This window comes from Mauremys mutica, chromosome 2 (genome assembly GCF_020497125.1).
Source record: "Mauremys mutica isolate MM-2020 ecotype Southern chromosome 2, ASM2049712v1, whole genome shotgun sequence".
NCBI classification, from domain to species: Eukaryota; Metazoa; Chordata; order Testudines; family Geoemydidae; genus Mauremys; species Mauremys mutica.
This window is the reverse complement of record NC_059073.1, coordinates 718,263-731,217: the sequence shown is the minus strand read 5'-3', so window position 1 is coordinate 731,217 and position 12,955 is coordinate 718,263. Positions and strand designations below refer to the sequence as shown.

The 12,955-nt window shown below is 50.1% G+C and overlaps 1 protein-coding gene across 1 annotated transcript; it reads right to left on the bottom strand.

Moving 5' to 3' along the window:
- Positions 1 to 3,659: 3,659 nt before the first annotated feature.
- Positions 3,660 to 12,752, bottom strand: LOC123365056 (ly6/PLAUR domain-containing protein 2-like). Its single transcript, XM_045007682.1, has 3 exons — positions 12,701 to 12,752; positions 5,391 to 5,510; positions 3,660 to 3,999 (listed from the first exon to the last, which is right to left on the bottom strand). The coding sequence occupies exons 1-3, from the start codon at positions 12,750 to 12,752 to the stop codon at positions 3,788 to 3,790; spliced, it is 384 nt and encodes a 127-aa protein (XP_044863617.1). The 3' UTR covers positions 3,660 to 3,787.
- Positions 12,753 to 12,955: the final 203 nt, after the last annotated feature.

The window sequence follows — 12,955 nt, the reverse complement described above, 5'->3', positions numbered from 1 at the left end:
TATGGAGAGACCTCTATTGTTTTCCAGAGTCAGTTTTCATTTTAGTCAAAACATAATTAGTCTTATGGCTGTGAAAAAAACCTTCAAAATGTGACACAAGTTTAACTGATGCAGCAACGTCTGCCTGAGTTTGCAGAGTGCCTGAAACAATAGCTTTCAATGAGTGCTATTAGATGCCAGAGATGCTATTTTAACTCCCATTTTATTCATTATTTCACTGCTCATCAAAGCAGGTAAGAAAGGAGAGGAAGGATGATATTATGATGGTCTACACCAATATTTTCCAAATTAGGGGCATGAAGGAGCACAGAAGATGTATACAAATTGAGAAATTTTGACCTTTTTTCAGAAGGACAAATTTGGTTTTATTTTCCTGAAGGGGGCTTAGCTTTTAATAGTTTCAGAAATGCGGCCTTAAATTATCATGTTTCATAAGCTTATAAGTAGAAGTGGACAGGAAATGGTTTTCCCATCATGTGAAATTTTTCAAGGTATCAAAAAAACTTCCTGTCCTGCATCAGGAAGGAATGTCAAAATCTCAGAAAATTTCATGTACCAAAAATCTGAAAATGATTTTGTTTTGGGTCAATCAAAATGTTTTGTGTCAATAATTTCAAAACATTTCATTTTGATTGCAACCATTTTTTTCTTGGCATCTAAATTTATTAAAATAGCTAAACTAAAATTCGCTTTGACGCAACAAACCCAGAATTTCTAGTTCAATAATGTCAAAACAGGATGTTTTTACAATTTCAAAACTTTCTTTCCAAAATAGTTGGAGGTGGGAGATTCGCGAAAACCAATCCCATTTTGTGAAGTTTCACAAATCAGCATTTTGGGGGTATTTTGTCAAAAAATTCCCAACCGGCTCTTTTCACAAGTGATTTTTTGAACAGGAACACCTGACTCAGAGGACATAAATCCTGCTGCTGTCACAGACTCTTGTGAACATAAGAACGGCCATACTGAGGCAGACCAATGGTCCATCTAAACCAGGATCCTGTATTCCGACAGTGGCCAATGCCAAGTGCTTCAGAGAGAATGAACAGAACAGGGAATCATCGAGTAATCTATCCCCTGTCATCCACTTCCAGCTTCTGGCAAACACGCTAGGGACACTCAGAGCATGGGACTGCATTCCTAACTAGGGTCACATGCATCTGACGAAGTGGGTATTCACCCATGAACGCTCATGCTCCAAAACGTCTGTTAGTCTATAAGGTGCCACAGGATTCTTTGCTGCTTTAACACTTCCTTAGTCACTTTCTCCACACCAGTCAAGGTTTTATAGACCTCTGTTATATCCCCTCTTCATTGTCTCTTTTCCAAGCTGAAAAGTCCCAGACTTGTGCCTCTCAGGTTACCCTACCAAGGCTGTCTCTTGATCCTGCTGTCTCTCCCCTACCTGTGTCTTACAAGCACCATGATCCACTCATGGACGTTCTCCTGCACTGGAAAGCTGAAAGGTCAGCAACATTGAAGTTAGACAAACTGGAAGCATGCCAGTTTCCTGGGAGCTCCTTACACTAAGCCCTGGTCTACACTGGGCGGGGCGGTGTCGACCTAAAATACGCCGACTTCAGCTACGTGAATAGCGTAACTAAGGTTGGCGTATCTTGGGTCGACTTACCTGGCTGTGAGGACGGCGGCAAGTCAATTGCTGCCACTCCCCTATTGACTCCACTTCCGCCTCTTGCAAACTGGAGTTCCAAAGTCGAGGGGGAGCACGATCGGGGGATCGATTTTATCGTGTCTACACTAGACATGATAAATTGATCCCCGATAGATCGATCACTACCCACCAGACCTACCCTGAGACTCACTAGGGAGATACATGATGACTGAGCAATAAGTGCCCCCTCTGCATGGTGTTTCTCAATTTCTGGAGCTTCCTCTTGTTTCCTGGCTGGATCTGTCCATTCTCACAATCAGTCTGGCCTGTTTCCATCCCTTCTGCCCAACTCTCCCATTATTTACTGAATCTTCTCTGGGAATGAAGCCTCCCTCCCTGGGGATAATATTATTAATTTATTATTGTCATTCCTCCACTGTGTGAGGCGCTGTACAATTTATAGGTGCCATCCTTCCCAGGGCAGCATTCACCAGGGGGGAAATTCACCCCATGCAGAGAAGCCAGAACAATGTCTAACCACCACTCGAGTCCCCCATAGACTTCAATCGGACTCAAATTGTGCCTCGCCCTTGGGCAGGCTCGCAGCACAAGGATGAATGTCACCTAGCAGATGGGCCATGGCAGTGCAGACTTTCCCTCAGCCCTTAACTGGAGGGAACACCTCTGGAGTGAAAGGGGTGTGCACCGACCAACCCACGAGCGTCAATGCAGAGCACTGCCACTGGCTCATGAGTTAATGCGATCCATTGCCATTGCTTTATTTTGAAGCCCATCATTCATGCCTGCTCTTTCCTCACCACGTACTAAGGAATTAAATAACTGTTCCCAATAAATTGGGGAGGGAGGAGAGGCCAGGGAAAGGGACCTTTTTCAATGGATACTTGACATTAACGGGGAGGGATAGCTCAGTGGTTTGAGCATTGGCTTGCTAAACCCAGGGTTGTGAGTTCAATCCTTGAGGGGGCCATTTAGAGAGCTGGGGTAAAAATCTGTCTGGGTCCTGCTTTGGTCCTGCTTTTTGAGCAGGGGGTTGGACTAGATACTTCCTGAGGTCCTTTCCAACCCTGAGATGGTAGGAAGCTATTAGAGAAGGCATCAGCTGCAGGGGAGAAGGCTCTTGTCCCACCAGCTCTGTTGAGATGACGTGACAGGACAGACGAGGTCAGAGCTAAGGGACTGGGAGGGAGCAGAGATGGAGATAAAGAAAGAGACAACAATGTCAGGGATTCCCAAACCAGACTCTGAAATAAAGCCCTGATTCAGCAAAGCACTTAACCGCATTGCTTAAGTCCCACAAAGTCTTATGCACGCGCTGCAGAGTGCGCAGCTTAGAACTGAGATGGAACTCCCTTCACTTGTTGCCTAAATAGCATTTCAAGCCAGAATTGAAGGTCAAAAAAGAATCCTCTAGTAGAATTCAGCAGAGAAAAGTTGACCTATAAATAACTTTAATTATTACGGTTGATTAAGCAATTAATTCCTGCTCATTATTATTCCTCTTAAACAGGGACACAAAAGCACAAAAGAATTTCACCCACCTAGATCAGATCATTGACACATCAAGCCTAGACTCCTGCCATGTCCTTCAGAGCTAGGCCAGAGACCCCTTACTCATCATGCACTGAGAATGAAATTTACTCTGTGTAAAGGGCCAGCACAAAAGCTACGGTGCCGAGGGGTTGCACTGGCTCACTGCATTCAGGTGAATTTCACCCCAGACTGGTTGTTTAGCAATGATGTCTGTAGAACAGGGGTGTGTGAAATAGCCATTTGCTAGGGGTGTTGGTCACAATGGTCATGCACTTAATTCGAATAGTTTGGCCTTGAGTAACTGGGTGTGCCGTGGTATTTTCCGCAACTAATTGACACAACAAAAACATTCCAGTACAGATTAGCATTTAATTTAATTTAGCAAGGAGCTGGTAGAGAGATTGTCTGACTGGGCATTCCTGAGCCAGGTCCCTTTATCGACAGGGACAGGAATGCAGAGATAACATCTTTCCAAGAGGCCAGCGTGTCTAAGAAAGTGAAGAAGCATCTTCCTACAAGTGTCCAAGGCCACCCATTGGGAATGCAGATGGCAAGCGCAGCCAAGAGGGGCTTGGGGCTTGTTGGGTGGTGCTCTGGGAGTAAAGGCTTCACCTGCCCGGCTCCTCACAGCCCAGTTCTGAGGAGGACGCAGAGGAAACTGGCTGAAATCCCCATCACCATGTAGCTGATTTGTATGCTGACCGCCCCATCCACGTTGCACAAGTCAGAGTTACAGCAGAAGGTGGGGCGAGAGCTCCCAATGTCATCCACGTCGGACGGGATGCATTTCGGAGCACACGACTTGATGACGGTTGAGTCGCCCACGAAGGGGTAAACTACAACATTTCAAAGCAAGAGAGAAGAAAAGGGTATTAAAGGGAGGATTGGGGTGGGGGCAAGTTCCAGCCCTGTGGGGAGCACTGAACATCTATCCCATTGGATTCCAGCTCCAATTCCAAAAAGCTTCAGGGGTTGGATTAGCTGGGAGCTAAAACAAACCAACCTTTTGCTGGTCTCCTACGTAGAGAATGCCCTACGTACGTTCCTTGGCGATCTATCTCTGTCTCTCTGGGCGCTGACCCATCTCTGGTGTCCTTCCTGCGTGTCTCCCTCTGGCTCGGTGAACGTACACCACTGGGTCAGCCACAAGCTAAGCAGGGATACCTGGCGCATGCCCCTGGCTTTACCTAAGCCTGGGTGCATTGTGTGTCACCTGTCTCCCTGCAGATACGACATCCCATCTCTAATCGCTGCCAATCCTAGCGCAGCAGGTATCCCTGTGCCCCATCTCCTCTCTCTGGAAAAGTGTCTCCTTACTAGGCAAAGCTCAGCTATGGGCCAATGCAGGCCCCGTCCGGAGAGGTGCCAAGAATGCTCTGAAGTCACGGGGTCCAGTTTAGGCTCCTAAGAGCCCAGTGATTCAGGCACCCACCAGGGAGGTGGGAGACATAGGCTCCAGTCCACCAGCTCCCATCACTCTTTCATTATTTATCCACAACAGGGGAGATTGACGCTGTCCCTGTTGGGATGCCCCAGAGCTCAGGGGTTAGAGCATCGTCTGAGAGGTGGGAGACCTTTCTCCCCTGGTGGCAGAGAGGGGAATTGAACCTAGGTCTCCCATATGCCCAGGCAAGTGCTCTAACCACCTGATGCTTTGTGTGGCACAGAGCAGGCACCTAACCCATTCCTGCAAGAACCCCCCCCCCCCCCCCCGAGCCTAAGCTGCAGTTGGTTCCCATTTGCAAATCACTAGCAGACAGAGATGCCTCCCTGCCCCTGTTGCTGAGAGGGGTGGGACTTAGCAAATCAGCCTCTCCCATTGGCTAGAGGTGTGTCCCCACCTAGCGTGCCGGCTTTTGTGAATCGCAGTCTAAGGTGGCTGTCTCTCCCTATTCATTGTACAGGAGCCTAGGTCCCTAACTCAGGCTTCGTGGCTCCCAGGACTGTTCCTGTGATTTGCCAGGGCACTAAAAGTTACGCGCCATGATGCTGAGCGTAACAATGCCTAAGTGCCTGTGTGGATCTGGACCTCACCCAACGTGAGTCCAACTGAGTCAATGGCAGAGCCAAGACTAGGATCCACTGCTCCCAAGTACCCGTGTTGCAGCCTGGGTCCATCGCTAGCAATCCCAGGGGAACTCTGATCCCTGGGGTTGGGGCTGGATGGACGTTCTTCCCTTCCCTACATTTGAGCACAGGCTTCTCCCTCCGGGAGTCTCTTCCTTACCTTCCTCTCGGGAGTACATTACTGTCTTGCACACAACGTCATCCGTGGAGCAGTTGCTGATGGTCATGCATAGGGAGGTGCTCATCGGCTCCAGGCATGTGTAACACTGCAAGGCGTGGGCTGCAAAGAGGAACAAAACGGGGTTGCAAAATGAGGAGCAACAGGTGCTGTCTGCCCTTCCAGATCACCCCTGTTAGGGCAACCACTAGCGCCTCTAGTTAGCGCCACTCCCCTAAGGTAGTTCTCAGAATGTGGTGCTGTAGGACCCGACAGTTCCCTATACATCTTGTCTGATGTATGGAGGGGCATGCTGCAAAATCCACATGCCATGTCTTCGGTGTCACGCCAGGCTACTCTTAAACTGCCTCCAGGCATGCGGGTATCAGAGGTTAATCCAGCCCTTGGAGAGCATCATTTCGAAGAGGTTTGTCTGTCGGCTGTGTAACAATTAGCTAATCCGACCTGTCTCACACAGTTATCCGAGGGGCAGAAACCTCAGCCAGCTAACCAGATCCAGAATAATGGACAGGCTGAAGTGATTTACACAGAGATCATTCCACTGGTGGGCCGGTCACGCCTGAGGCCTGATTGTGATTTAGATTTACACTAGAGTCCCTGTGCTCATCCCCTTTATAGCTCCAGAGCAGTTGCCAACTCTCGCGTGGTAAATAAGCCCCCCGACTTTCACACTAAGCCAAAAATCAAGCTAATCCCATTTCAAAACAAGGCCAGGACAAGCCAATCCCTAAGATCCCCAACGCTCTGTGCCTCGATCCCCCCCGGCGTGCAGTCTGGGACTGGGGGGGGCCAGCTGTGCACCCCTGACTCTCTCCCCCCATTGCCCCGGCTTGCCGGGAGCCGATCAAAAAAAAAGAAAAAAAAAGACGCTACAAGCCAACAAGCAACTCACAAACCAATTCAGCCAAAAACAAGCCCAATTTCTGTGTTTTTTTTCACGGGTTTGGCATGTCTGCACCAGAGTGGTGTAAAGACACCTTATAAATAGCATAAAGGAGCCTTCTTGTAAGTGAGAATCAGACCCTCAGCCTATAAGCTCTTTGGGTCAGGGGCTGGTTCTATTTTGCACTTTCTCCAGTGCTAAGCAGTGGTCAGCGCTGACCACAGAAGCGTCCTTGGGGCAGCTGGGTAAGATCTCATTGTGGAGAGCTAGAATAGGCCCATGGGATTTGCGTGGGTCTGAGGGAAGTCAGGCCGGCCCCAGGCTAGGACTATTCGGTGCTGAGCCGTTTGTTCCGCATCCAAAAGTGGGTCTCACATTATTTAAAAAAGTTAAACATTTAAACACAGGACAAGTATTATACCAGAAGCAAGTCCTTCGACCAGGAGGAAACAACTCTGGAAAGCACTTGCTAGATAAACTTCCTCTAAGGAGAAGGGCCCTCTGAAAACCAACCAACCAACCAAGCCCCCAGCTTCTAACCTGAGGCTTTTATAAATGAGGGCAGAGCCCAAACAAGCTGAAGGGAAGCTAATTCCACCCCAGTTAGACCCGCCAAAAGATCCCTTAGAAAACTGGACCCAGCTGCTCCCTCAGGCTTTCTAATGTAGAGGTGGTCACTCTGCGGTGCTTACTGTGCTCTGGCTGTTCTCTTTGACAATTAAATTATACAGCTCCCGTATTTAGCAAAGCACTAAACTCAGCATTAGAGCAGTAGCTCTGCCAGTGGCCTTCATTTCTACCCTCTTAGCTACCAGCGGAGTAAACATGACAGGATTTTCCTTTCTCTGAGTCAGTAACGGGGAAGTATATAGGGATCTTAATAGCAATAAGATTTAGGCCCTGACAGCGTGCACCGTACGTTTAAATTAATGTCCTTTGGGTTAGCAAGATGTCATCAAATATTGGTGGCTAAGCTAACGACTAGTGTATTGTTATTGTTTTATTTGTAAAGGGGCCCTGCCTGGCCAGACGCTCAGGGTGCTGTGCAGTTTAGAGCATGGTTGGAAATGGAATGAAATAATCCTATGAAAATAGATACAGCCAAATAATGGGGCTTTATTGAAAAAGGGGGAAAGGTCCTCCAGAGAGACCCACAGATTAAAACATCTGGAATCAGCTAGGGTGGGAGCTGTAAAGCCACTCCTCTCTCTGAACAGGAGAGAGACTGAACCCTAACTGTTCATAGAAAACACATAACAGTCACGGGTAGAGGCAACAAAAGTCACTATTGAACACACAGCATCAAACTGGCATGAGCTCTGACCAGCTTTGCCCACCTTAGCTTAGACAGTGATGGATCATCCATCGCTTGTCTCTGCATTGGGTGCTTGGGCAGCAGGATGGGTGGCATCTTAGAAAATACCTGCAACATGTAGATTTTACTCACGTCAAGTAGACAAGGGCCGACACAGCTAGTTATTGCGGTGTCCTCCACATTAACACAAGGTGAGCTTGTGTTAAACAAATAAACGCCTTTCTTCTTAGCATATTATTCACCTAACAAAGCAAAGTCTGCTCCTAGCTACCACATGCTGCTCGCTGCTCTGCTCAGCATTCAGATCTGAGGCAGCTCTCTGCTGGATCAGCATTCAGATCCAGCTGTGTTGTTCTATGAAGGGTGGCCATTTGAACGCTCCAACCACACCCAGCATCCTTAGGTAACAATAGCAGCTGGTCCCCACAGTTATACCCCGTTGTCGTGTCATTTCTGTAAATGATGGGCCAAGATACTGTCATCACATGTAAGCCCAGAGCTCACACTGACTTCGATGGGAGACATCTGCTCACATCCACAGGCAGAAATTGACACTGTTGCTGTTTTCTTTAAAGACGTGTGGCTTGATGGATGATCATCTGAGGATGATTTCTATACTAACTAGAACTGGGCAAATACTGCCAAAAATATTCATGAACATTCACTGGAATAAGCAACAAAGAGTCCTGTGGCACCTTATAGACTAACAGACGTATTGGAGCATGAGCTTTCATGAGTAAATACCAACTTCCTCAGCGTCTGACGAAGTGGGAATTCACCCATGAAAGCTTATGCTCCAATATGTCTATAAGATGCCACAGGACTCTTTGTTGCTTTTTACAGATCCAGACTAACACGGCTACCCCTCTGATATTATTCATTGGACTAAAACCCACGGATTTAGAATTCGCAACCCTTTTTCTGTTCAAATATTGTATTCTATTTTGCTGAAATGCTTGTTTCTGGAAAGCAAAATTATTATTGAAGTGACAAGTATCAGAGGTGAGTCAATAATGATGCCTGGGATGCATATGAAGGGACGTGGCCTGAAGAAGACAAACTTGAAATCTCTTTGCATCCCTTCCTTCTGTTTATAGAAGTTCAGGGACCTGAGATCATACCAGAAACCCAGTGTTACAGGTTATAGTAGTGACTATTCGAAACAACACATTTCTCCCAGAAGTGCCCAGATGCTGCTGGCATGTCTCTGGGTGCTCCTGGCGGGGACGGGAAATCGGCCAATGGGAGTTGCGGGGGCGGTGATTGTGGGGGCAGTGCTTGCAGGCATGGGCAGCACACAGAGATCCGCTGCCCCCCTCCCCCCACGGGGCGTGCAGAGACGTGCCAGCAGCAGCCGCTTCCGGTAACGGCATGGGGCCACAGCATGCAGGCAGCCTGCCTGAGCCCTGCTGCGCCACCGGCCGGGAGCTGCCTGTGGTAAGTGCCTCCCGGTCAGAACCTGCACCTCGCACGCTCTCCTGCACCCCAACACTCTGCAGCAGCCCAGAGCCCCCTCCTGTACCCAAACTCCCTCCCAGACCCTGCACCCTCTCCATTAATACAGTAGAAATGTGCAGCCCATGACAACTTACCAAAACTTCTGGCATGGCCCCCCCGGGGAAATTATTTCCCACCCCTGCTCTACCGCATGAGCAGTATGTGTAGAGCAGACTCATTTTATCTCTCTCTAAGTGGTCTCGATGCCACTATATGGGACAGAACACCACACCCAGGAGGCTGTGGGTTACACAAGCTTAAAGTGTCTGCATGGAAACCTCCCGTGTTTGTTTGATGGATTGGCACAGGCACCCTGTAATCCTTCCAGACTGCACAGCTGTGCAAGTGAAGACGTGAACCTGTTCTTAAATACCACTCACAGTGCAGATGCCCCAAAGACATGGGGGGTGCCATGCATTGTCATGGGTAAAAACCGATTGAGACTTTTGACCTGCATTGCGGCAGTAGGTCAATCTCTAGCTCCATGCAATAAAAAAACCCCAACAAACCCCCAAAACAACACACACACACACACCCCTAGGAACTTTTTGAAAAAGGGCTAGGGAGGGAGTTTATATCTGCAGAACCCCTTCCTCAATTGACCTCAAATTTGGGTCAGTAGCCCTACTTTTCACTTCCAGGAGGCACAGCAAATTTCAAGAAAATCCATGCAAGCATGCAGATTTTAGAGCACTGAGAAGCACTGTCCTTTAAACAGGAAGACGAGACCCTGGAGAGGAAGGGCTCCTCTGCACCTCCACCTGCAGCCCAGGCACCTCTGAAAGGTGTGAAGTGGCCCTTTCCCTCTCAATGGGATGGTCTCTGCTGATCTCGCCAGGGAGATGATACAACCTGCAACACTAGCTCTGAGGCATGGGAACGGCTCCATTCCTTCTCAGTGGCTGTTCCCTTCCCCCTCCTGAGTGCTTTAAGGCCAGCGATATGCATGAAGGATGCCTGTCCTCAGCTCCCCACCCAAAGGGGCAGGGCTCCCCCGGATCCTGGGTCACATTGGGGGCCTCCCCAAAGGGCAAGCCCACCCCAAGCCAGGTCACCTGAGCGGGGCAGGGGCAAGAGCCCAGCTCCTGTAGAGGGGCACATGCCCCCCATCCTGGCACACACACAGAGGGCAGCGAGCGGGGCGCCGAGACCCCCAGCGGGGCAAGGTTCCCATGTCCCGGCTCATATGAGCAGGGGAGGGAGAGGGAGGGGTTCAGATGCCCCTAGAGGGGCGAGAGCCCCCCAGGTCTGGGCACACACATGGAGGAGGAGACTGTGAGGCTGACAGGTGCCCTCCTGCCCCTATTCTCCCCCAATTCCCTGCCACTCACCCCCTTGTCCCCCTTCCCACTGTCCCACCCCATCACACTCTCCCTAAGCCCCATGCCGCCCTCACCTGAGACCTCAAACTCTCCCCTCCCCTCCCCTTCCACCCGTCCCCATTTAGCCCCCTCATCATCATCCCCCTCCCCTCACTGAAGCCCCAAACCCCTCTTCCCCCGGTCTCCCCACCCCCTAATACTCCTCCCTGCCCGGGAAGCAGTCACAGATCTAATTTCCTTGCCTGCCCTCAAACAACAACATGGAGAAGGAACGCAAACAAAGAGAGCCAAAATGAGGGGCTACCCAGGAAAGAGGGAGGGGGCAAAAGAGAGGGGACGTACAGATAGGGGAGGAGGAACTTAACGGGAGGGACACACATACACAAAGGGGGGGCCAGCACTGGGGGGGACGCACAGAAAACCAGGGCCACAAATGGGAGACACTTTTGCCGTAGTGGGGATGGGGGTGCCAAGTGGAGGGGGCGAGCCAGAACGGGGGAGGGAGAAATAGGCTGTCAGGAGTAAGAGAAACAGGGGACCTTGTAGGGTGGGAGAAAGGACTGAGAAGGTCCATGACCCCGGAAGGGCGGATAGAGATGACGAAAGCTCAATGGCTTCTCTGAGAGACGCAGGAGGGGAGGGAACTGGACTCTCCTCCTTCCCCTGAGCCCACTGCGGGAGGAGGAAGGGAGTGAAGAGGAAGGCTCCTGGGACACAATATGGTGGCTCCTGTTAGTCTGGATAAGAACAGATGGAAATCTCCAGCCATCAGCAGGGTGGCCCCGGCCGCCGTACAGATGCTACATGAATTTCCCTGACAGGAAGGAGTTCTCGCTCGAGGCATTCCCGCTCACTGAAGTCCTGAGGGTTTCATATCTCCCAGGCTGGGATCTGGGCCATAATGCCCCCGAACATTACACCGATCAGGGCTTGCCCAGCCATCACCACAAAAAAGTGGCCATTTGTCCTTGTCACAATGAAGCAGAGAAGACCAGATGCAGGCCGCGCTTGTGGTTCCTGGGTAGCCAGCAGCCCCCGAGGAGGGCAGAGAACGGGGACTGTCGCACATTCAGTCACAATGTGGCTTGCATAAGGTTGTTTGTTTCCTATTTGGGGGGGAATGAGGGAATCGCTGCTCTGTGCCCCGTGGTAACCCAGGCATCATCTTGAGCTGGATGGAGATGGCAGCATAGCGAGGCAGCCCTTAGAAGAACATGCTTGACCTGAACGGGAGTTGGATTGTGTCAACTCAAGTCCTTGTGCTGGCTCACATGGGACTTTTCCCCCACCCAACCAGACACAATAGCAGTTCCTGCTTGGCCACCCACCCTGACCGACACGGATTGTGCTCTCATAACTCATCCCTGGTGGCACAGGTGACCCTGATAGGGAGGTGGCAAGAACAGGTTGCCGGCGCACCAGTGCATCCAGTGATGTACACTGGAATAATGTGAATCAAAGAGAAATGCCAGCAGGCCATCTTGAAAACCACCATAAGGCCTGGGTACAGTTAGGGAGACATGGGGGAGCTGCCCCCCCAAATTGCAAGCCTCGGGCAGGTGCAGAATTCCCTCCTCCCTCCCTGTGTATGGCCCCATTGGCCTGACTGAAGCTGCCCCCTCCCCAAATATAAAAGTCAAACTACACCTATGCTGAGGTCTCTTGTTCTGGGGAACAGCCTCCAGACGGCAGTGGTGCGAATCAGTCCCGCCGGGGAACCTTGACTGGGTGGCCGAGCCCATCCTTTCCATCTCTAAGTGCCCGGGTGTCTATGAATCACACGCGGTGCATGAAACAAGCCGCTGGAGAAGACAGCTGAAGCAGAGCGTGTAAAGGAGTGTAGAGACTCCTGGGTTTGTGTCAGGCGAGAAGAACACCAGCCCGTGGGAACAAGATAGAGCAACAAACCCTCTAAAGCATCAGGCCTCATGGCAAAGGCAGAGCCAAGAGCGGATGAAAGAAATCACACATAAAGCCAAGTAATATCTATCAGTTGGAGAGACATCCATTGATAGCTGCTAAAAGTCTCTATCCTGGGTTAGGGATCCCAGCCTGAAACTTACTATTTTTGTAAGAGACGCTCTGAAACATCTGGGCAGGCTGCAAAGACCACTTCTGTCACATCAGGCCATGACCCATGACTTGAATTCTAGGTTCCCACAGGGACAGATCTTTCTGCAGTTGAAGTCAATGACATTTTGTCACAGATGTCCCTTCATTCACCCTTCCTACCCCACCACAAAATCAGGGCTTGGTTAATAAAGCAGAATCTTACCTAGCTCCACGCACACAAGGGCAGCCAGCAGAACAGACAGAAGCCCCTTCATCTTGAGCAGCGCCTTGCAGCCTGGAGCTCCTCGCAGGTAGCTTTATCATTGCACCCTCTGGGTGGGTTTTTCCTTTTACTACTTCTGACCATTTCTTTCCCCCCTCCCACCCAGAGATCCAGCTGTACTGGAAAAGCAAGTCTGAGTCATAGAGGGATTAAATCTCTAATTACAGGGCCCCACCTCCCGCTTTGCTGTACATT

Coding starts and splice junctions, on each gene's coding strand:
- LOC123365056 (XM_045007682.1), bottom strand. CDS start 12,752: ATGAAGGGGCTTCTGTCTGTTCTGCTGGCTGCCCTTGTGTGCGTGGAG. Junction 5,511..12,700: donor CCTTGTGTGCGTGGAGCTAG/GTAAGATTCTGC, acceptor TCCTCTTTGCAG/CCCACGCCTTGCAGTGTTAC. Junction 4,000..5,390: donor AATGTACTCCCGAGAGGAAG/GTAAGGAAGAGA, acceptor GAAATGTTGTAG/TTTACCCCTTCGTGGGCGAC.